This window comes from Hypoxylon fragiforme, assembly GCF_022984875.1.
Source record: "Hypoxylon fragiforme strain CBS 206.31 chromosome Unknown GGS25scaffold_3, whole genome shotgun sequence".
NCBI lineage: Eukaryota > Fungi > Ascomycota > Sordariomycetes > Xylariales > Hypoxylaceae > Hypoxylon > Hypoxylon fragiforme.
Genome location: NW_026054758.1, coordinates 1,129,641 through 1,152,288, shown reverse-complemented (window position 1 = coordinate 1,152,288; position 22,648 = coordinate 1,129,641). Strand labels below are relative to the sequence as shown.

General features: G+C 46.6%; 5 protein-coding genes across 5 annotated transcripts; 3 read left to right on the top strand and 2 right to left on the bottom strand.

Annotated features, from left to right (window-relative positions):
- Positions 1 to 1,031: 1,031 nt before the first annotated feature.
- Positions 1,032 to 1,432, bottom strand: GGS25DRAFT_519236 (uncharacterized protein; the record flags this gene model as incomplete). The annotated part of the gene is made up of 2 exons (XM_049263663.1): positions 1,032 to 1,164; positions 1,272 to 1,432. 2 exons carry the CDS (start codon positions 1,430 to 1,432, stop codon positions 1,032 to 1,034), a joined length of 294 nt encoding a protein of 97 aa, XP_049118705.1.
- Positions 1,433 to 4,015: 2,583 nt separating this feature from the next.
- On the top strand, positions 4,016 to 7,634 carry GGS25DRAFT_480640 (endothelin-converting enzyme 1). The gene is made up of 6 exons (XM_049260105.1): positions 4,016 to 4,445; positions 4,849 to 4,935; positions 4,992 to 5,182; positions 5,356 to 5,883; positions 5,941 to 6,222; positions 6,276 to 7,634. The coding sequence occupies exons 1-6, from the start codon at positions 4,244 to 4,246 to the stop codon at positions 7,323 to 7,325; spliced, it is 2,340 nt and encodes a 779-aa protein (XP_049118704.1). The 5' UTR covers positions 4,016 to 4,243; the 3' UTR covers positions 7,326 to 7,634.
- A 218-nt stretch (positions 7,635 to 7,852) lies between these two features.
- GGS25DRAFT_480637 (eukaryotic cytochrome b561-domain-containing protein) lies at positions 7,853 to 9,669 on the bottom strand. Its single transcript, XM_049260104.1, has 2 exons — positions 9,255 to 9,669; positions 7,853 to 9,084 (listed from the first exon to the last, which is right to left on the bottom strand). Exons 1-2 carry the CDS (start codon positions 9,394 to 9,396, stop codon positions 8,486 to 8,488), a joined length of 741 nt encoding a protein of 246 aa, XP_049118703.1. The 5' UTR covers positions 9,397 to 9,669; the 3' UTR covers positions 7,853 to 8,485.
- Positions 9,670 to 10,569: 900 nt separating this feature from the next.
- GGS25DRAFT_513299 (uncharacterized protein) lies at positions 10,570 to 15,134 on the top strand (the record flags this gene model as incomplete). Its single annotated transcript, XM_049262869.1, has 6 exons — positions 10,570 to 10,663; positions 10,776 to 11,725; positions 12,431 to 12,617; positions 12,735 to 13,111; positions 13,174 to 13,575; positions 13,635 to 15,134. The coding sequence occupies 6 exons, from the start codon at positions 10,570 to 10,572 to the stop codon at positions 15,132 to 15,134; spliced, it is 3,510 nt and encodes a 1,169-aa protein (XP_049118702.1).
- A 4,167-nt stretch (positions 15,135 to 19,301) lies between these two features.
- GGS25DRAFT_519231 (rab-GTPase-TBC domain-containing protein) lies at positions 19,302 to 22,242 on the top strand (the record flags this gene model as incomplete). The annotated part of the gene is made up of 3 exons (XM_049263662.1): positions 19,302 to 20,632; positions 20,700 to 21,810; positions 21,871 to 22,242. The coding sequence occupies 3 exons, from the start codon at positions 19,302 to 19,304 to the stop codon at positions 22,240 to 22,242; spliced, it is 2,814 nt and encodes a 937-aa protein (XP_049118701.1).
- Positions 22,243 to 22,648: the final 406 nt, after the last annotated feature.

Sequence of the window (22,648 nt, the reverse complement as noted above, 5' to 3'; positions counted from 1 at the left end):
GTCCATAGTGGTAGTTTTTGGAATGCTCGATAAATTAAGGGTCCCTCTCTTCTTCAATCTTTTTGTTTACCACGTAACTACACTTTCACCAGTTGACCTTTACAGTTTGCGATTCACAACCTCGATGCATTTACTGTACATTGTAAAGACCAATCAAGTCAATAGGTCATATGTTATTCCGAGTCTAATGCATACTTACATGCATACCTACATGCCTACCTACATGCCTACGTACCTAGTACTGGGTAAATGCAATACCTGAAATAACATATTTCCCACTTTGTTACAGGAAACAGAGGCTTGCTCAAACACCTAACCACCTAACCACTGCCCACCTACAGCCTACCTAGTATGTAGGTATTAGGTATGTAGGCATGCTGGCATGTAGGTAGACAGGTAGGTGGACAGGTAGGTAAATACATATGTAGCCAAGCCAACACGAGCGTGATAGATATTGATAATCCTACATAGCGCATTTACCCCTGTGTTTGGCCTATTAATGGCATAGCCTGTGCTAATCCAAATATCTGCTGCACAAACAAACGATAGATCACTTCAGATAAGTTATTAGGTAATTGCGTACAGGTAGTTACCTGCACCATGGTTTTATCTTAAACAGGCAGGCAATGCAGGCAACGCAAGGCAGAGGTACCTAATGACGATATGATGAGGTGGTGTGTATGTGATCAAAATGTCCCGGCCGAGTCACCCTTCCGTTTGCTCGCTTCAAGCCCATAGGTGAGCAGCTGAGCTGCTGGGCTGCTGGGAATACCTATCTAGGTAGCTAGTTGGTTAGCAACTTACTATGTAGGGACTTCTAACTAGTAGCATTATAGGCCTGAAATAGCGCAGCGAAAACTACGCCATAGTATACGAAAATTCGGGGTTGTATCCCATCCAAGGGAGACCCCTCTATCGATTCTACCACGTACCTTACGGTGTACTAAATAAGGCTCTTTTCCATAAGGCTAACACTAGAAGGGGTTAGAAAACACGCCCAGGGCTACCACTAGGTGCATCTCGCGTGACCATCAATCTGTAGGGGCTATCTCTTTTGTCACTTTTTGATCGACGAGGGAGCAGATGGGTTGTATGTCGGTAGCCAGAATTGGGAGAAGTCGTTTCAACGCAGTCAAGGGGTTGACTGTCTTGATACAAGCCGGGCTGTCGAAGATTGGATATTATTGTGTGCCCCGAGCATATTACAGGCAAGGAGAGCAATCCTTCAAAATAGTCCGAGCCCTCACTGGTTCTCCACTACACCGATTTACAGTCGTCCTTCCGAGATGGTAACAACTTCTAGATGCAGCGGGAGCGGAGACGGAAGTCCGCCTCCAACGTCGCACGGCATGAAGCCATCGGCGTCAGGTGGCTTGCCCCTGACCAGTCCAGATGCGGCTGAGCCCAAGACAGTCTTCAATGCAAGCGTCATTTTTCAGAGACATCTACGACATGCAATTAAGCTCGAGAAGCAAGTGATTGTCACTATTTCTACTGGTCTATGATCGCTACCGTTGTTGCCCCACCGTCAGTTATAGACGTTTCATCCTATCAACATGGGCGGACAAGACTCCTCATGAGCCGCCATGCCCGTATTGCAGCCCGACGGAATTTGCTCACAGGCCCGACCTCGGACATAGTCCTAGCGTACCTTTAGGCAAATCCTCTCATTTTAACCTTCTCACTACGCCGCCGAGTCTCGGTGGTTTTGCGCTCGAAATATAGCACCATGCCCACTCATCGCCGAGTCTACGGTAGCCGGTTGGCCGCTCCGTGAAGTCTGGTGTCAGTAGGCTTTCAGCCCCCCGCCCAGACCCTCTCCAACTGCGATATACGCCACGACGGGCCGTGATATAACGTATAGCTGCCGAGACTCTATGCTAGTCAAACAGGGGTGCCTTGACTTTGTGGAAGATTGGACCGACGATCACGTTACCTTCCCTGTCGGTTGTTTGTTCAGCTTCGAGTCAGCTCTGATAGCAGCAATACTCCCCTCGAGGCACAGCGTATGAGGCCGCAACTTGCCAGTGTATAGGGCCACTGTCCAGTTATGCCCCGCAGGTATGTTCTATAGTGGCACGAACGTCGTATCTATGCGACCGTATGGCCGCAGATGTCGAGTGAGTGCGAGGTTTTTACACGAGATTGCAATGCTGCGCACGGTGAACCCATACAGCCTGGGGTTGGGACGCGTTGCTGAGGCTAGGTATTCGTGATATCGATGCTCCAGAGTGGGGGTGGCAGGCGGTTGACAGTGGATGGGAAGCCCCTAGGGGAGATCGTGGGCTCGGATGCTGAACACCCCCATATTCTGTGGATGCGGAATCACGCCCCAGGAGACGGGCTACGAGAGCTTCCATTCAAGGGATAATTATGGCACATGCACCAGGCCTTATATTGCTATTGGACTATGCCAATTCTAACATTTTGGAAACAACGTGGCGCGACTCATGTGGAAGTAATGCAAATCCAGATCTACAAAGGACTATTGGACCCCTATGCTGAAGACCACTTCCAAGATAACGGTTCCCCCAATGGCATGCACCTTACTTAGCCATAACTTCGCAGCCACTTGATTCCTTATCTACCTCCTCAATACTCACTTTTATTCGTACTATATATCCTAGTCTGATCTTCTAGGTAGGTATTCATCTTTGAACGTATGGGCAACGAGGGCCAACATATATATTCCATCCCGCGCCACCTAAAATTGAGCGAGAGAACTCTAGACGGTAGGATTCGAGACGATGTCTTCGATCAAAATGGTGAGCTTCTACATTCAGACGCATAACCCAAAGTAAGAAAGCTACGAGGTTATGAGACTAAAAAGTACTAAAAGCATCGATGGTATGATTCTACGTGTTATCCCCACGTGGTACATTCGCAGGGTTTCGAATATGATAGGTGCCTACCTTTCTATTAGTAGGTAAAATCTTCATTCCTAGCAGATTTCACGTCCAAGGGATGAAGTCTAAATCCTCATAGGTAAAGTTGAGTAGATTGATGCAGAACGCACTACTAGGTACTCGATACAGCCTCAGCTCAGGGAATTCCTAGCCGCATCATCGTCATTGGTCGATTTCTTCGGGAGTATGTCAATAATTAGCCCTATGGAAATTATTAGCATTAGTACTAAGCCAGGGATGATTCTAGGCAAATAGGTAATGAGTATACCTTTGCGGCAACCGACAGTCCTCCAGATGGGATCATGGCCTTGCTCTTCGCCAGGGATTCGGGGGTTTTGCCCTAGGGATCAGCAAAACCTGAGCATCCGCAACGACTTTAGCGGCGACGATCCTCCAGACTTGAAAGAGGAAATATGGTTCTTGTTGAGGTTCATGTGTCTCGTCTCTCCTCTCGGCAAGGGCACACAGCTGAAGATGTTTCTAGTGTAGTTAGTTAAACTGCAAAGGCCTAAACCGGTGTGCTCATGCACGTGCGTAAATTCACATCCGTTAGCAATCAATGTCTATAAATACGTGCCTACATACCTACCTTGGTAACTATGTACAATTTTAATAACTGCCCGAGCTTCTTATAGATGGATACCCACCTGGGTAAATATAAGGTACCATAAATACATATGTATGCCTGGTAATTCAAAGATACCTATGTACCTAAATAATATCTCTAATGTCTACATAGTAACTACTATGTATTAATTGAGAATATATGTTTATGAAGAAGACATGTGAAGTTCAACGGCTTAGAGTTTGGATCTTTTGACCTATCGCATCTCTCCAAGCTCCATATCTACCCCTTTCTAGGTGGGCTAGCACAAGCTCCCGTACGCTAATTATTAGTATTTTTGCAAGGGGAAAACATATGACAGTTTCACAAACCAATCAACATCGAGTATTCGTGATAAATGAAGAAGCTACCCCGGAAATTTCATGTCGATCACTTCCATTCACGTCTAGCGTATGGAGTGCTGCTGTTGAGTTCCTGTTGCCTTTCCTTCCATACTAGGGTTTGTAGCTGCCTACAAAGTAGCACCATGCCATCCTACCATTCAGCCATCCTAACCACATACATCTTGCATCTACAAACACTAACAAACCAGCTGAGCTCATCAACATAGACGTCACCTTCTAGCTTAACTACATACTGACATCTACCACGAGTATTGGTAATTACCCCGTAGCTAACTGTATAGGATTATAACACACTGCTGGCCTGTGTGAAGATCAGCGTTGTTCACTGTTGATGCTGCGCACCAACGACTCTTGGCTCTTCAATTGCGATGGCTGACCACAGCCAGCTGCCTGGTGATGAGCGGACACCCCTGCTCCGTGATACAATAAATAACGATCGCGACGAAAATGGAGAAAACGATGACCATCTCAACCACCAGGTTAGAATCTGGAGGCTCCGCCGTTGGATATCACTCATTGCCAGCGCTTTCCTCATAGTCGTTTTTATTGTCATTTTAATTCTGTCTGGAGGTAAGTAACAGTCCCCTTCCTATCCATGATCTGCCAGGCAGTCGAGGTCAACCTTGGGTCTGTCGAGCTACCTATACTATACCAATTCTAAACATTGAACTCTGTGCTACGCTCCGTGCTTCCTTCAAGATCACTTATGCTATGGCTTCCTGTTGTTCAATAACTAGGCAAAATTGGTGTTACGCTTGTAAATTACCAGGTAGCTCGGCAGACTGGAAAAAGGGACAGAATGGGTATTTTGCATTCACCCGTTGTTTCCTTGCCACTCGACTTGTGTTTAACACCCCTGACCGCTCTCCCTTCTGCTTCTGCCACATCCTCGTCTTCTACCCCCTAATTAGCCTCAGCTCCTCACGCCCTACATATATTCATAACTGGTGAAGGCTTTCTAAGTGTAGTATAGTACTGTCCCGCGCTCGACGGAAGCCCGATATGACTTCCTCTGTGTGTTTGACACCGGCCTGTATCCACGCAGCGTCTGAGATACTCTGTAAGTTACATCTACCAATCATTATCAAGGAAAATATGTACTTATGGTATCGCCAGACAATTTATCACCGGATTATCAGACAATCGACCCCTGTTCTAACTTTGATACCCTTGTTTGTGCGGGCTTCGATAACCGTTATGACATCCCAGCGGATAAGAGTTCTTACTCAACAGGGACTATCATGTCTGAAAATGGGCAAACTACTCTCAGACATATCTTAGAGTCTCCCTACCCAACCAAGTCCGAGGTACGCCATCAAATATCAAATATACTCACCGAGTTCGAGCTGAACCCGTAATGCCCTTTTACCCTCAGCATCCCACCACCCCGTGGTGTTAACGCATGGGGCTGAGGAGAGGCAATGGAGTTTTCGACATCACTTGCCAATATATTTCTGCTTTGCTAACTCATATCCTTTAGCACTCCGCCTTTTCGCCTAGAAACCTCCTCATGCGTGCTGCTTCCACTGACGAGGAAAACTTCCTCATGATACAGGAGGCTTACAAAGCATGCATAAATGAGACGGCCATTCAGAAGAAAGGGATAGCTCCCCTGGTCAGCTTGGTAAACGAGATTGCAGCGTCTTTTCCCGTCAATCAGCTTGGCCAGACACTACAGGAAGGAGATTATGCTGCCCTGAGTGATACCATCCTACTCCTCGAGAGGTTAGGCGTTCCTTCATTCATGGGCATCGGAGTTGGTGCCGATGACAAGAACCCTGACGTCGTGATTGTGCAAGCATATCCGGCAGGACTTACTCTGCCAACAGTTGAATCATATCAGGACAATGATACCATCTCCCTTTATCAATCTATGCTAGAACAGGTTCTTGCCACTTTCCTTCCTACCTTAAAAGTATCTGCCAAAGAGCTTGCACGATCTGTTATTGAGTTCGAGAAGAAGATCGCAGCTATAACACCACCCGTTGAAGAGCAGGCAGATGTTACAGTAAGTCGAAATTGCTAACTCTTGATCCCATTTTGTGAGCTAATCTGACACAACTAGAAATACTATAACATTGTCAAGGCTAATGAGCTCAATAAAATCGGCCCAGCAATTGGGCTAGAGTCTATAATCAATGGTTTGGTCCCTCAGGACTATAAGTTGGACAGCCTTTTATTGGCATTTCCCGAGTTTCTAGGAAATATCTCAGATATCATTTCTAAAAGCCCCAAGTCGACCGTGCAAAGCTATTTACTCTGGAATGTGGTTAACGCGTATTCATCCTACGTCGAGGGTCCCGAGGTCCAGCCAATTCATCAATTTTCCAATGTTCTATCAGGAAGGGTATGTGTTAACCTTCCATACCTCAGAGTAGCAGGAAAATTAACAATAAATAGGACCCAGACACAAAGGCTGAACGGTGGAAGACCTGTGTTGCCTATGTCGATAGTACCCTCGGTTGGATGCTCAGTCGGTTTTATATCGAAGAGGCCTTTTCCGATGAGGCCAAAAAGTACGGCGACCAGATCATTATGGATATCAAGCAACAGTTCATCACGAAGCTAAATGGCTTGAGTTGGATGGACGATTCTGTTAAGAAATTAGCAGCCAATAAGGTACATAACATTGACCAGAAGATTGGGTACCCGACAACAAGCCCAAATATCACGGACCCGGAGGCGTTACGAAACTATTACAATGGGTTGGTCGTTACCGACGCCTTCTTCAACAACGCCGTATCGAGCAACACCCTAGAAACCGCTAGGACTTGGTCTGCCCTCGGGAAACCGGTTGACCATGGCGAATGGGGCATGCAAGCCGATACAGTCAACGCTTACTACAATCCTGTGGGGAATGAAATCGTTTTCCCTGCTGGTATAATGCAGTTTCCTGTTTTCCAACTAGACCTGCCTAGCTATGTATCGTACGGTGCATTTGCATCGGTTGCTGGTCATGAGCTTTCCCACGCATTTGACAACTCTGGCAGAAACTATGACGAGCACGGCAACTTCACAGATTGGTGGACTAAGCACACTGTAGAAGAATTCGACAAACGCGCCAGCTGCTTCGTGGACCAATACAGCAACTTCACGGTCAATGGAAACGACGGAAAACCCGTACATGTCAATGGTAGACTCACACTTGGAGAGAACATTGCCGATGCCGGCGGCGTCTCTGCGGCCTTTGCCGCTTGGAAGCAGCGGACCGAGTCAACTCCGGATGAAAACCTGCCCGGACTAGACTTCTTTACCCAGGAACAGCTCTTCTTCGTCTTTTATGGTAATTGGTGGTGCGGAAAGATCCGCCAGCAGGCAGCTATCGAGCGTATCTACAGCGACCCCCATTCCCCAGCATTCGCTCGGGTCCTGGGAACCACGGCGAACTCGAGGGCGTTCAGGGAGAGTTTCAGGTGCCCCGTCAAGGAACCTACTTGTGAACTATGGTAATACCTAGGTAGGATATGTTTGAAGTACCGACCTAGGTATGCTAGTGGGCACATAAATTGTATAACACAAAACTTGGTAATCATGGAACTTGCAAATTGAACTAATGTTCTTTGGCTTTCGATATAATATCTATAGCATACATAGCTGGTAACCTATCTACCTGCCTAGATACCTAGGTAAGGTAGCTAGTAGTACATATATTACATTAACCAACGCGCTGGAAATGCAAAAGATTCCCATGGATTTTCTATGTGCTCTCCTGATTGATGTAGTATCTGGTGCCTACCTACCTACCTACCTACCTGTTACTGTAGATCTACGTCGTTCTTCAAACATTCGTGCTACTAACTACTATGTACCTACGTAGTAAATACCTACCTAGAGTACCCAAATAAATAAAGCTTTCGATACATATAGTTATCCATAACCTAACCTAGATCAATAACTAGATCCATTAATAGATGTATGGATATCCATCTTGATATTATATACCAACCTCGTATTGGTGGAAATGTGGTTGGCAATTTACCCCATGTTTAGGTAAAAAAAATAACAAGATAACCGTCGTATGGAGGCTCACATGACATGATAGGTAGGTAGGTAGGTAGGTAGCTGACGACATCTATTGATTAATTTACCCCTATACCAACCTACCTCAAGTATCCACAAGATCATACCAATTACCAAGTACGAGATTTGAGAGCCTTATGCAGGGTAGGTAAAAATTACTTTGGCTCCAGGTTTGTGGGTAATAAAGTCGAATCGATGGTATGGATACCTATCCTTGGTTCACCATAGCCAATAGTTAAATCTTTATTTTTTTGTCTCTTATTTTCGAATATCCACCACAAAAGCAACCTCAACATTTTATAGCCCGCTCTCTTCAGATCCCTTTCCTTAAAAATGCATCCTTTTCCCCATCAGAACAAATCTGTCTAATGAGGGTGCCCTTATACCGAGCTGTCTTGTTCCCCAAGTTTTGACGCCATAGGTAAGTGGTGCGATAAAGACTGGGAAAAAGTAAGGAAGTATAACGATTCCATCTTGCCATGCCAAGCAGTATAATGCACGCGAGTTAAGAAATCGGCATTACTCCTCGCAACCCGACCTGACCCGCCTGATCTACTCGTTGTACCTCTGAGGCGTACTACTCCGCTATATCACAAGCCAAGCTTATGCTTCTTGATCCGGGGGAAAACGCCGATAACGAGGAGCACCGAGATGACGATCATGGCCCACAGCTTGAGCTTCAGGACGCCTATGTTGTAGTCTGTCTGGGTTGCGCTGACCACGGTGGCAGCTAGGAACAAGAGGAGGACGTAGCCGCTGGAGCGGTGATACTTCCACATCTTCTTCGCGTTGGCCTCGCCGCCGTACAGCTGGGGAAGGCCGAACATGGTGAAACCGACGATGTACTGGGCAAGGAGCCAGAAGGAGGCGATAACACCGAGGTAGCCATGGACGGAGTGGAAGTGAGCCCCGTTGTTGATGAACTTGTTGACCTCGATGCTGATAACGCCGACGGCGAAGATGGCAAAGGCGAGGAAGTTGAGACCGGCGTGGATTTTCTGGCCAACTTGCTTCTGGGCCCCTGTGTGGGTCGGCTGTAGGACGAGGATGGACTGGATGAGAACGAGCAGCCCCGCGGATTGCGCTAAGGGATGGACGGAGAAGAGGATCAGAGGGCCGTTGAGGAAGACTGCGGCCCAGACCGAAGCTACGAGGAGGATGCCAGCAGCCTCGGCGATGACGCCGGTGCCTGATGATTGTATGAGCTTTGGCATGGTATAGTAGCAGCGAACGGAGGTAATGGCTATATTTGAGGAGGAGTGGGAATTGTATATGGTTAAAGCCGAGGCGGGGCAGCAAAGGCCAGACAGACACTGAGAAACAAGGAAGTCTAGGACAAAATAAGGAGAATGTTCATACCTATGATCAGGTTTTTGGCTATGGGGGCATTTTCTCTTTGAGAAGCATCTCCGGGCCGGCCTAATAGAGGTTCCAAATCCTCTTGTCCTTCGTTGTCCGGATCAATCGGGGCATGTTGGGGTATTCCAGTTGCGGATGCCATTCGGGGCGATATTTTTTTTTTAAATTAAGGTAACGTCCTTAGAGGATCTAATTCGAACTACCCGGTACTTGGCTTGGGGGGGAGGGGAAGATTTGTGTACCCGATATTATGTAGGCAGATAGGTATTGTAGATATTCACGACTTAAGGTGTAAGTTATGTGTGTCCTTAGTAGATGATATGGAAGATGGAAGGATTTGTTTCACATCTTTTTAAAATAATTAAAATACATCCATTGTACCAGTCATGAGACAGAAAGGCTGGCTTCGGTACATGTACTGTACTGTGGTAAGCTTTGAAAGGGATCGAGCTCACCATCGATGACGATATCTGCTTGTATCAAGCTTCGACCTATCAGAGCCTTGCGATTCTTAAGCCACCCCTATGCTTGTAGCGTGGGTCGCCTAAAATTAGTTAGTGTAGGTACGTTGTAGGGTCACTAGGGTGGCTCTGTCTTACATGGTGCGGGGGAGTTGGAGCACTGAGAGTTGCACAATTGCTGCAAACATTGAGCCCTTGTTCGGGAAGGTTAGTACTACAACCGAGGCACCTAACTGTTATCTACAGGTGTGTTCTACTACATGTATGTACTGACAGTACTGTACCCTACATACATGTAGGGTACCTACTACCTAGGTAGGTAAGTTATGCACTTGTAATTCTCAATACATAATAGTCACAACTATGCTATACACTACATATAGTGTGTGGCTTGTAGATAAACGAACAAGTATATGCGCTGTGCGACAACATTAATCTCAAAATCTGCAAACATTGAAGTAATTATTAGTAGACCACAAGAAGTCTTTGTATGGAAGAGGAAGAAGAATGGTGGGGGAGTATTTACAGATCTTCATGCAAGAGAAAATAAAGTCACGGGTTGAACCGTCAAACATTGAACATCTACTACTGTAGATAGGCAGGTATACTTAGGTATATACATATAATCCACATGCCATTTGGCATTTAACATTTGGCGTCAGACTTGTCCGTATTCCGGAGCATACCCCACTAAGAATTAGCCTTTAATAGTTCGAGATCGGAATGTCTTGCTTGTGAAACATTTTGTTTTCTGTATTGCCTTTTTGACATCTAAGAGACATCTAAGATTTCTTTGTAAGAAAGAACGTTTGTCGTAGACACAGGTCCTAGACAGCGTAAAGCAAGCATACAACATGGCCGACCCTATTCCGTACGAGTTAGACGCCGTTAACGTTACCCCGATTGCTTCAGGTGAAATCGATGGAACTTTTCGATCCAGCTGCATTGGTATGTGTATAGGAGGCCGAGTGACGAAAGATTGAAAGGGGGGATTAAGAACAGCTACAATCTTGCCACCCAGAAAATGAAAACTTCCCTTAGCTAACCCACTTGTGATCAGATTTGATATCTGGGGCATTAGGAGGCAAGGTCCTAGGATTCTCGGATCAATGGTTTGCTGATGCTGACAACCTGTTGACGCCTACACCCCCCATAAGGCAACCTGGAAAGATGGTCTACACAGGTGCCTGGTATGACGGCTGGGAAACAAGGAGACATAACCCGGAACCGTTTGACTGGGTTGCCATACGACTTGGCGTTGCGTCTGGTACCGTGGAAGGAGTCGAAGTTGACACTGCTTTCTTTTCTGGAAATCATGCTCCTGCGATTTCCGTTGAAGGCTGCTTTTCCTCAGATGACGACGAAGTTCTCTCCTGGAAGGGAGGAAAGGGGAAATGGGAAACTATTATAGGCATTCAAGAGTGTGGTCCATCACAAAGGTTTGGCTGGAAGTTGAACGACCCTACTTCGAAGCAATACACCCACGTGAGGCTGAACATGTATCCCGATGGAGGCATTGCGAGATTTCGACTGTTTGGACATGCGGTGCCAGTCTTCCCAGCAGACACGGATGCAATCTTCGATTTAGCTGCAGCTCAAAATGGCGGAGTGGCAATCTCTTGCAGTGACCAACACTTTGGCACCAAGGATAACCTTATATTACCTGGCAGGGGAAAGGATATGGGAGACGGATGGGAAACGGCACGATCTCGAACTAAGGGGCATGTAGACTGGGCAATTATTCGGCTAGGTGCTCCAGCTCTGATTCAACGGTTTGTAGTGGATACGGCATTTTTCAGGGGAAACTTCCCTCAAAAAACAAAAATCGATGCTATAGAATGGAAAGGGGAGGGTGAGCCAGGGGCAGATGTTGAAGGTTGGATTGCAGTTCTCGAGCCGAGTAAGTGTGGTCCTGATCAGGAACACGACTTTCCATCTGCAATACAGGACAGGTCTTTTACCCACGTTAAGCTTACCATCATTCCTGATGGGGGAGTGAAGCGGTTACGCGTGCTGGCCAAGAGATCTATTTGAACGCTAAACTGGAAATATGGTAATATCCATGGATGTATTCTAGGTACCTAGATAACCTAATAGCAAGATGAATAGATGTCTACTTACATACTTGGGTAGCGTGAATGGGTATACACAGCACTGAGGACATTCGTGATCTATTGTTGTTAACATTATGCTGGATATGTGCAAATGCTTGGTTGTTGTTCAAGTAAGTGTAGGTACATACCTACTGTAGGTTAACTACATATGTAGTAGTTTGGTAAGAAGATGCGTATACCGCCGTGCCTGACTATGATGAAAGTCTAAAAGGATCTAAACAACGCACGGACCAAGCACCTGGATTTTAGTACCTAGTACCATTCAACCTCTCCTACATGTACTACATACCTACACAGCCTACTAACTTTACCAGCCGCCTACCTAATATGTATTGTATTGTACATTATTGATATTGACTATCCTAAGGTTAGGGGACTAATCTACCCTGTTACCTCATAACCTTGAAGTAACCCTGAACTTGCCCGCTACTAGTTCACTGTTACTTTAATGACGACCATCCAAAAGTCGGGATTGCAATATAAAGATAAACGACCCAAACGACCCACAAGGTCAACAAGTAACACTCTTTTGAAAGCATGATTCTTCAACATTCTTGATACAACCTTGAACAAACTCTCGACCGTCCACCGAAATTCGAAGTACTCCTATGCCTTCTCCCATTCGATCATGGACCTTGGGGATTCTGATGGTGGGGGATTCGGCGGGGAGCAGCCCCAAAGGACTCAACCCCGTCCTCTCCCAGCCGACCTTCCAAAGTCTCTAGATGATCGTAGAGTCGTGTCAGTTGACCTAATACCAGAGACTGAGATGTATGATGGATGGCAAGGTACGTCTTCAAAACTTTCCTGACGTGTAGAGTCAGATCTCGACCTGATATCACGCATTCGACCCAATATCGTATCGTATCATCCATGCTAACTTCACCTCCCTCCTCACCTCCCAGGTCAATCACAGTTCTTAACCTCACCGATAACCGCAAAACCTCTCCAATTTAGCAATTTGACCCTAGATGACCCGAACTATGACGAAAACATTGCCAGTAGTATGCCCGACAGCGATACGCGGTTGATGCAGATGCTCGCAGCGCAAGCTCAACATCTTGGAGGGCAGGCTTTTGGCGATGTAGATGCCATCGCAACAGACGACAAATTATCAGACGATGAAAAAAGGACAATGCTTCAGAAAGCTTTAGTTATGTCTGCTAGCAACGGCGATCTGGAAAATGTGAAGAAAATACTTGGCGGTCAAGCCAGACCGTTTGTGGATATGAATGCGCCAGATGAAGATGGAACACCATCTTTGGTCTACGCAAGCTGTTTTGTTAGTCAGGCAACTTGAAATTCGTTCCAGCACCCGTTTTGCTAACATTATACATCACATAGGGACACGAAACCGTTGTGCAAACTCTTGTAGATGCTGGCGTGGACGTTGACCAGCAAGACCGCAACCATTGGAGCCCCTTAATGTGGGCAATGACGAACCGACATAAGGGCATCGCAAAGATTCTGTTAGACAACGGAGCATCCCCTGAAGCGAAGACCTCCTCGGGAAGAACCGCCTTTGACTTCGTCGCACCTGATAGTGAGATGTCATTTTATTTGCATGACAATGGTTACAGCATTGGAAATGCCGGAGTCACAGATGATTTTTATAATCCAGGATTCTCCCAAGATAAGTTTGAGGAAGAGATGGCTGAGAACGAAATACGCCGGCGCATGATGATGAACAGTGCGCGAGACCTCGAGGTTGATATAGGAAACATGGGAATAGACGACCAACCTGATGTAAGTTGCCCCCCCTATGCGAGAACAGAAGATATATCCATATTGACTTTAGCCGACAGCTTACGGATGATTTTGAAGAGGACCAACAGGAATTTGATTGGACTCGATGTCTGCATGATCAAATGTTTGTCTTCCAAGAAAGTGATTTGGACAGGATCCTCGACATTGTTATTACCCATATGCAGCCTCAACGATCACCGTCTCAGAAGCCCGTCCCAGCGAACATGATCTTCCTTAGCGCGCGGTATGCTCACTACCATTCTAGCCCAGAGTTGTTGGCAAAGTTACTTGTGACCGCTCAAGATAAAATCAACGAGGTTGTTGAGGCTCATCAATGGGACATGACTATCCTAGCTTTCTGGATGTCGAACGCAACTCTCTTACTACACTATCTCAAGAAGGACACCGGCTTGGTTGAGGCCACGACAGAGTTCCAAGCACAGCTTTCAGAGCTCATCAACGAGATTTTTATTCTCATTGTTAGGGATGCAGAGAGACGACTAGATAAAGCACTAGACTCTGCAATGCTTGACCACGAAACCATTCCCGGACTAAACGATGTCACCTTCCAGCACGAATGGAAGATTTTTAAGAGGAAGAAGGAAGTGAAGGAAGAACCACCAGAGAAGCGATTCGGGCCTCCTTCACCAAAGCAACGTGCCAAACCTGCTCCTCGCAATGTAACGTCCCTCCTGTCATCCACTCTCTTCGTCCTCGACCTCTACGATATCCACTCTGTTATTACAGCACAGGTCATATCACAACTGCTGTATTGGCTAGGAGCCGAGCTTTTTAATCGGATCATGAACAATAGGAAATACCTGGCCAGGACGAAGGCAATGCAGATTCGAATGAATGTTTCAGCCTTGGAAGATTGGGCTAGATCCAACAATCGCCAGCCGGAGCATTACGAACATGGCGAGACGAGTTCATCTGGTGAAACGACAGTAGAGGCGGCACGCAGACATTTGGCCCCCATCGTCCAGCTTCTCCAATGGCTTCAGTGTTTCTCATCTTTGGACCCAGATGATTTAGAGGCCTTAGTTGGGACACTACAACAACTCAAGCGGTTAAGTCCGCAACAACTGATTTATGCTGCTAAGAATTATCGACCAGAAGTGGGTGAGAAGGGATTGCCCAAGAGTGCTATGAAGTACCTCGATGCAATCCAGAAAGAAGCGGCATTAAGAAGAGATCGTAGAAGGACGATTTCTCCCCTGTCGGGGGGTAGCGCACCTTCGACCCCTATTAAGAGCACGTTTAACGGTCATAGCGCGGAGACCCCACGTACCATACAAGGTACACCAAATCCGGACCTTGATGATGATGATGTACCAGATGGTGTTAATCTTGATCCCTCCTTGATGTTACCGTTCACTCTTCCAACTGTTACCGACATGCTTGTAACCTTCGGCGCTGGATTTGGTGGAGTCAATCGTGAGCGTGAGAGAAAATACATCCCCACCATCCCTCCAGAGTTTCTTGATAAGTTAGAAGTAAGCGGTAACCCAAGTCGACCAATGTTCTTCGAGAAGGATTGGGAAAATGAAGAAGTATAATAGCCCGACATATGCTCACGACGGGTCATCAAATAGGTGACCGAGAAGATCGATGACTACCCATGGCTCGGGCCAACACAGCATGCACGAGAAATTGACTCATCACTACCTATCTACCTAATACGCTGACCCGGCCGAATACCGCCGTGTTGGCACCAACGAGGAAAACTATCGATGCGGTAATGAACCATATGCAAGCTGCAAGGGACGAGCACATGGTTCAGGGGCAAACGAGGGATGTTCGAGTGCATAACATTCGGGTGAGGCATTGGGATGAGTGAGATGACGCCAGTAAGACGACCAGAAAGCTTACACTAATGCATCTAGCCGTAGAGTGCTAGACACGATGGAAATGGCCATTGGCGGGATATCAATTGTGAAGATGAATACTCCATGCACAGACAGGGGGAAGAAAGGAAGACAAAATAGGTTTCCCTAGCCTTTCTAATAACTGCACATGTGTGTTCAACCTCAAGATAACTATGTAGAGCCTGCCTGCCTTCAAGGTTCCTGCTCCCTACTACCTACCTACACAGTAGATAGAAATGGCACCCATGGATGGTTGTCCAGTGGGCCTTGTTCACACCAAGTTACCAATAATAATTGTTCAGGGACTACGATGTGAATTTGTTTTCTACAATGCGGTCAGGCCAAATGCAGGGCGCCGTGATTGCCAACTGTCCTGTTCGGTACTGCCTAGCCACGTCCGCCCAATCCTACCTAGGTGGTTTTGGCTTTTCTTCTCTTCGGTGGTTCTTCCTTTTTCTTTTTTTCGATGTTCCTTTTCGATATACATAAGTTCAGGGTTGCGTTCGTGCTTGGCACGTACATATGTAAGTAACACCGACCTTTTGGGTCCCACTGGAGAACCAAGTAACAGCCCAAGTATGTAAAGCTGTGACATGGGTTAGTTACCTAGGTTAGTACTTACTACTATTACCTACCTAGGTATTTTATATAACACTGAAGGTGTTATTGCCTAGGTAGGTTCAAGTTATTAATTGGGATGTGCTCTCTAGGCTTTCTAGAAGCTAATTATTAGCACTGCTATATGGTAATAGAGACAGGCAGTGCTCATTTCTAATTTTAGTGTATTACACGTCCGAATTTCCAGCGTTGAATGTTGAATGTGAAAGTTAATAAACAATACTACATTGCTATGTAGTCAGGTGGTATGTATGTAAGCCGACCTAGGTCTATATACGTAGAGAAGAGACTTTCACCCCGCGCGGGATTTTTATCACCATTTAGGGTCCTTCAGATCTTTTCGGATAGGCTGGCTAAAATGGCCACGTCAACATTGGAATTTGATCACAAGTGCTACTAAAGTTAGGGTATACAGGTAGGTAGGTATGTATGTATGTATGTAGTCGATGTCGGAGTCGAGGTCCCGCGGGATTATCATTATTAGGTAGGTAGGTAGGTAGGTAGGTACCTAGGTATTATTTTGGTGTGGCCGTTTACATACCTATGGAAGAAGCTTCTTCAGTCTAGAACTTACACATACATAACATCCTACCTCTGGTTGATACTCACACACAAGACATAAGACTCACATACGAGAGTGACGTATAAAACCCCGCAAAAGAAGGATGTGGTGGCCATTCACTATGTCGTCGTATTGGAGAAGTCGTTGGATGTCTTTGATATTACGGAATCATGCGTCGGAATGGGGACGGAGGGGAGGAGGAGGAGGATAGCTACATAATAGGTAGATGGAGTGGTGGAAGTATGTGTATGTATGTATGTAGGTAGGATGGACTTATGGAGTTATCGTGAAAATCGGTTGTGCTCTTTCCTTGGCCAACCCTTTTCTTTTTTTCCATTCATTCTTCAGTTTACCCTCCGTTAGTCCCGACTCGGCTAACCCGTGGTCGATCCCTGGGTTATCCCATCGCCTAAGAGGAGCCAATTATAACTAGATGGGGCCAGCCACTTACCGATTTTCAAACATCCGGTCCGTGAGTGTTTCTTCACCTCCAATTGGCGTGGGGCTCTCTCCCTCTCCCTCTCACTCTCTCTCGCTTTATAGGATAAACGGAGCGATGGGCTTAACCACCTGTTTTATCGATCAGGAAACCTTACGCATTGCGGACAGGCGGAGGGAGGCATAGCAACCGGGATGGGGGTCTCCTATTTACCGTCATGGAGTGGATGATTTACGTATATAGAGTCTTGCGGGGGTGCGGGTGAGGATCAAGGACGAAGACACTAGGGACACTTTGATATCAAATGAAGACACACACAGAGATATATAGGACTCAAATACATACATAGTTCATTAGCTAGTCTTGTTGTAGGATCACAAGCGTGGGAGGGAAATCCTAAATCGGCTTTGATTCTCTCACATCTGTCATCTTTGAATTTTTCAATGTTGTCTCTTGGGTAATACCAAAGCATTGGATACAGATATGTAGTTAGTACTTACTACTAGTAGTACATAAAGGGTCAACCCTTTTTTTTTCTGGCAAGCAAGTACTTAAGCTTGATTCGTCAACTGGAATATCAATAGACGGATGAAGTGGACAAGCTATAGTTATATGTACTATGTACGTATATGCATACCCGACGGCCTACATGTACCAGGGTAGTAGATATACAGACCGCCATATTTCCACATCGAGTATGTGTATTACAAGAACCAGCTACACATGTAGTTAGCTGCTATGTAAGTAGCAAACGGGAGGAAGCTATGCGTGACCGCTCTAGCCTTAGATTCAATTATCGGTCTGGGCCAGAATTGAGCGTTGTATGTGTACTGTACTACGCCTTAACCAATCTGAGCCTTGTAGTGGACCAGCTGGGAAGGGTGGGAACTGTGTCTCTCTTGCCTGACCAATTGGGAGAAACGGTAATGGGTGGTTGTAAGTTGATGATGTGCATCGCTTCTATTGACGCCTTCCGCGTCCTGGTACATGTAAGTATGCACTGCATGTAGGTAGGTATCAATTGTATGTAGTTGAGTAGGTACATACATATACACATAGCTATACATAGCATACATAGCATACATAGCATACATAGTATACATAGTATACATACACATGCATAGTTACATGTAGAATGTGAGTATGTAAGTAGTACTAGGTAGGGTATCGGACAAGATCCCAATGGAATTGCTGCCGCCACGACACATCCACTCTTGCATTAATACATGCTGGCTAGATCAGATGAACCGTGGCTCGAAAGATATATAGGGATGTTTCCCAAGACAAACATATTAAAGCAAGCAGCGCCTGCTTGCATTATTAAGAGTGGGAATGAAGAATGAAGAGTGAAGAGTGAAGAGTGAAGATTGAAGATTGAAGATTGATATTCCAAATACGTATCGTACTAGTTACCTACTAGTAGTACAAACTTCCAAGTTTACCTTACCTTACCCTACCCCAGACTACGCCTTCCTTAGTAAGAGATATAGGTTTATATACACGGCAACCACGACCACAACCACGACCGCATCTGTGTAAGTCGCTACTGACTTATAATTTCCTACTTTCATCTGTCCGAGCCCATGCTTTGAGTTTGCAATCATTTCAATTTCATGTTGCTATTGTGTGATGACCCATGCTTTTCACATTTTTCCAATTTGAAGTTCTAAAGTTGTCAACGCCCTGTTTGTTAGCATCACGTTTTTTTTTTCCTTTGAACACTCATAACTCCCTAAAATGAAATCACGCTAACACTTATTACTACCCACAGCCGCAGTTGTGTAAGTGGTGGAGGAGGCTTAAGACCTTCGACAAGGCTAGCCATCAATATTCCAAGTTGTGACTCTGTGGCTCATAACAGCTGGGAGTCCACATCCCGAGAAAGATATTGAATGGTAAACCTGTTTCGTTGTTCAACGGTCTAGGAAAAGAGGAAGAAACGGAAAAGGAAAGAAAGGGGAAAATCTAACCGCAGCTTGTCAAGCCCTATTACGGTTGTTAACAGCGTTTTCACTCTCGGTGTTACTAGACACGACATACTCATACTGAGTACCTGAGGTGTGGCATTAATCATTGTCAACGCTGCGCACACTTTCTATTTCGAACGCCGCCTGCCTTATCAGGTACCTGAGTACTTACCTAATCCTCACTCACAAACATTTGATTGAACCTAGTCAGGTCAGATACATACCAAATAATGTTCGGAGTTACACCAACTGCGGTATATGTACCGCCACCAATGCCACTTAGGAATGCAAGTGTCCGGTACAAGAGCAGTAAATCGTCAAGCCTCGTTCCTTTTAGGGATGACTCTAAATTGGTCGGCTTGCGATACGATCAAACCGTCCAGGCTGAGCCACCAATCCCAATACCACCACCTCGGTCTTCGCGCCGCCCGCCGCCTCGCCCTATATCGTGCAGCACTACCCGCAATCCTGTTGTAGTGCCACCTCCTCGTCCTGCTCCTCCCACTGAGCAGCATCCGGCATTAAGGACCATTACATCTCCACGAAGAGTTAGCGAGTCTGGAAAACGGGATTCTGTTCATTCGCCGACAACACCAAGTTCGTGGACCATTCGTGAAGATAGTGAGACAGACGACGAGGATCCTTTTACGTACGAAAACGTCCATCATAGATTTGGCGGTATTAAACCCCTCCAACTAAAAATCCGGTCTGCATCACCATCTCTATATGGGCGTGAAGGGGGACGAGTCAGTGAATCCAACAGCAGAATTAGCGCACCTTCAATTTCTCCAGCACTTTCGGATGGCGACACAGTTTCACCAAATTCACCCACAACACCTCCTATGAATTTTTCTAAAAGGTTTGTCAGAAGCTTCAGTTTACGATCGAATTCGTCCAAGACGTCAATACCAAAGATGAAGCGTTTAAGGAAGAAGATGGGAAGTGATGGTGGCTCGTGCGCGGATTACCCCAGTTATCCACTAAATGAACAGAGTAGCTTGGCGCCTAAATCCCCTAGCGGTAGATTGTCGCCATTACCTGACCCCCATGACTCTCCAGTTATATCAACCACTATCCCCACCGAGAGTCTTTTGGAAGATGATTTTATGACCCAGTTGTCCTTCTCTAAGCGCGGTAGCCTCATCTTTGGTGGTAAGCATTCGCGCAGATCTACGAGAAACGTCGCCACCGCCATGGCCGCACAAGATACTGGCGTTGCCAACAAGAATATCGTTTCTGAATCAACTAGAACGCCACGCGCCTTTGCTCTAGTACCTGCGCGAGAACAGAGCGCCGACACCGACGCCGTTGCCAACTCAATCAGCGCTAAAACCGCCACAACTTCAGGGGCAACCGACAATGTTAATGCCAATAATAATGCCGAACCCCTAAGTAGCCCGCCATCCTCGCCATCCTCGCCGCGTCACCTACCGCCCAGCGTCCGGCTTATAACTGCTGATGCCGAGAAGGAATCTCAAAAGGTGAGATCGCTCTATGAATCCGGTGAAGGTCTCCACTGGGAGGACGGCGCGAGGCGCTCATCAATCGATGAGCGTGTCCAGCCCGAAGCAGAGCACCCAACTGAAGTGAATGAGAATGATGCGTACGGTTTCCTTATCGATCCAATTCCATTATCTTTGATCATACTGACAAATCACATCTTTTTACAGGTCAAACGACCCGGATGGACGCCCTATTCAAACCTCGGCTTCTACTTCGTCGCTACCAGATAGAGATCCACGACACGAATATGAGTTAGCAGGTGGAATTGAAGATTGGGAGGGAGTCCACGGTGCAGATGTCGATCGTTATGGTTTTATCTCTGTTCAAGAGCCACCAAACCCTCGACCGAGCACCTCATACGAAACCACATCCGTTCACTTTTCGCTTCGCAAGCAGCGAAACGTTCTCGTTCGTAGGGAAGCAACATCACACTCGTTGGGCATTAATAAGAACAGTCCCCGTAGAAAGGGGTCAGCCCACTCTTTGCACACACAGGCGTCGGAGTTTTCTACCATATCGCGCCGTTCCGCTCTCTCGACTATGCGCCAGGCCACAAACTTATTGCCACACAATAGAGATAGAAGACTGATCGATGAAGCTGGAGATGTTCTTGCATCACCTCCAGGCTTATCACATACCGATGACGATGGATTAGTTGGAAAGAAAATAGCCGAGGCGAAGATGAAAGAAATGCAGCGAGCAGAGAAATGGCGGAGGATGGCTAAGATCATAAGGCCTGGCGAGGAGGGACAAGGCATGATGTTCGAGTTTGACTTGAAGCATCCGAAGCTGGCCCAACGGGTGTGGAAGGGTATCCCCGACTGTTGGCGAGCAGCAGCCTGGTATTCCTTCCTCACCTCTAGCGCCCACGCCAGCAACGAACCATTTGCTACAGACGAACAAATCGCAGTCGAGTTTTATCGACTGCTTGAATGCCCATCACCCGATGACGGACAAATCGACTTAGATGTACCCAGGACCATCAACCAACACATCATGTTTCGACGAAGATACCGTGGTGGCCAGCGACTCCTCTTCCGGGTACTTCATGCCTTATCTCTTTATTTCCCCGAGGTAGGGTATGTCCAGGGCATGGCTCCCCTCGCAGCAACATTTCTTAGCTATTTCGACGAGGAAAGATGCTTCATAATGCTTGTACGGCTCTGGAAACATCGCGGTCTCAATCGGCTGTACTCATCCGAGTTTGTCGAGCTTCTTGGTGCCTTGAAGGACTTCGAAAAGGATTGGTTGGGCAATAGAGACGTTGCTACGAAGCTTGTAAGTTTATCCATGCTTCGTTCACATTCATACCTATGTACTGTAACTAACCCTTACAAGTCTGAGCTCTGCATCGATCCGACCGCCTACGCTACGAAGTGGTATCTCACTCTTTTCAACTTATCGATACCCTTTCCAGTCCAACTTCGCGTATGGGATGCATTCATGTTGCTCGGTTCTTCGCCGAACCCTCGTGCCACCACACCCGTCCCAGGCAAGGCTGCTCCGGAAGAGCCATCGTCTAAGGGCTTGGAAATTCTTCACGCAACCAGTCTCGCCATTATTGACACTCTTCGACCTTCGCTGCTAGATTCCGATTTCGAGAACGCCATGAAGTCCTTGACATCCTGGGTTCCTATTAAGGATGAACAGGGATTCATGGACCTGGTGCAATTAGAATACAGGCGGCACCAGAGTAAGCAGAAGAGTTAGGGGAATAGTCCGCGCCCTTGATCCGCTTAGTCAAGCATCTCTTAATACACAACAAAATCCTTCCGTCGACCACTGCGATTTCTAGGGTGTGGGAAAAAAAGCAGGCCACATTCTAGAATTCATGTTGGGATGGGCTGTTCTACTACTGGCATGGCTGGCCCGGTTAATAGGCCTAGGCCACGACATTGGCCTTTCGCATTATTTGCTTTACTCGGCATCGTTCAGACCGCGACAAAGGTCTAGTTTAGCATTGGAGTTCCCTTTGTGTTTCGATGAGCGGTGGTGTTGGCCCAAAGTGGGCAGCGAGGCGTAGAGCCTGAGATATCGGTGGATGGTTTTCGCATTATACCCCTATGCATTCGATGCATTCACAAAATGGAGAAGGATGGTTGCGGAGGTTGACAAC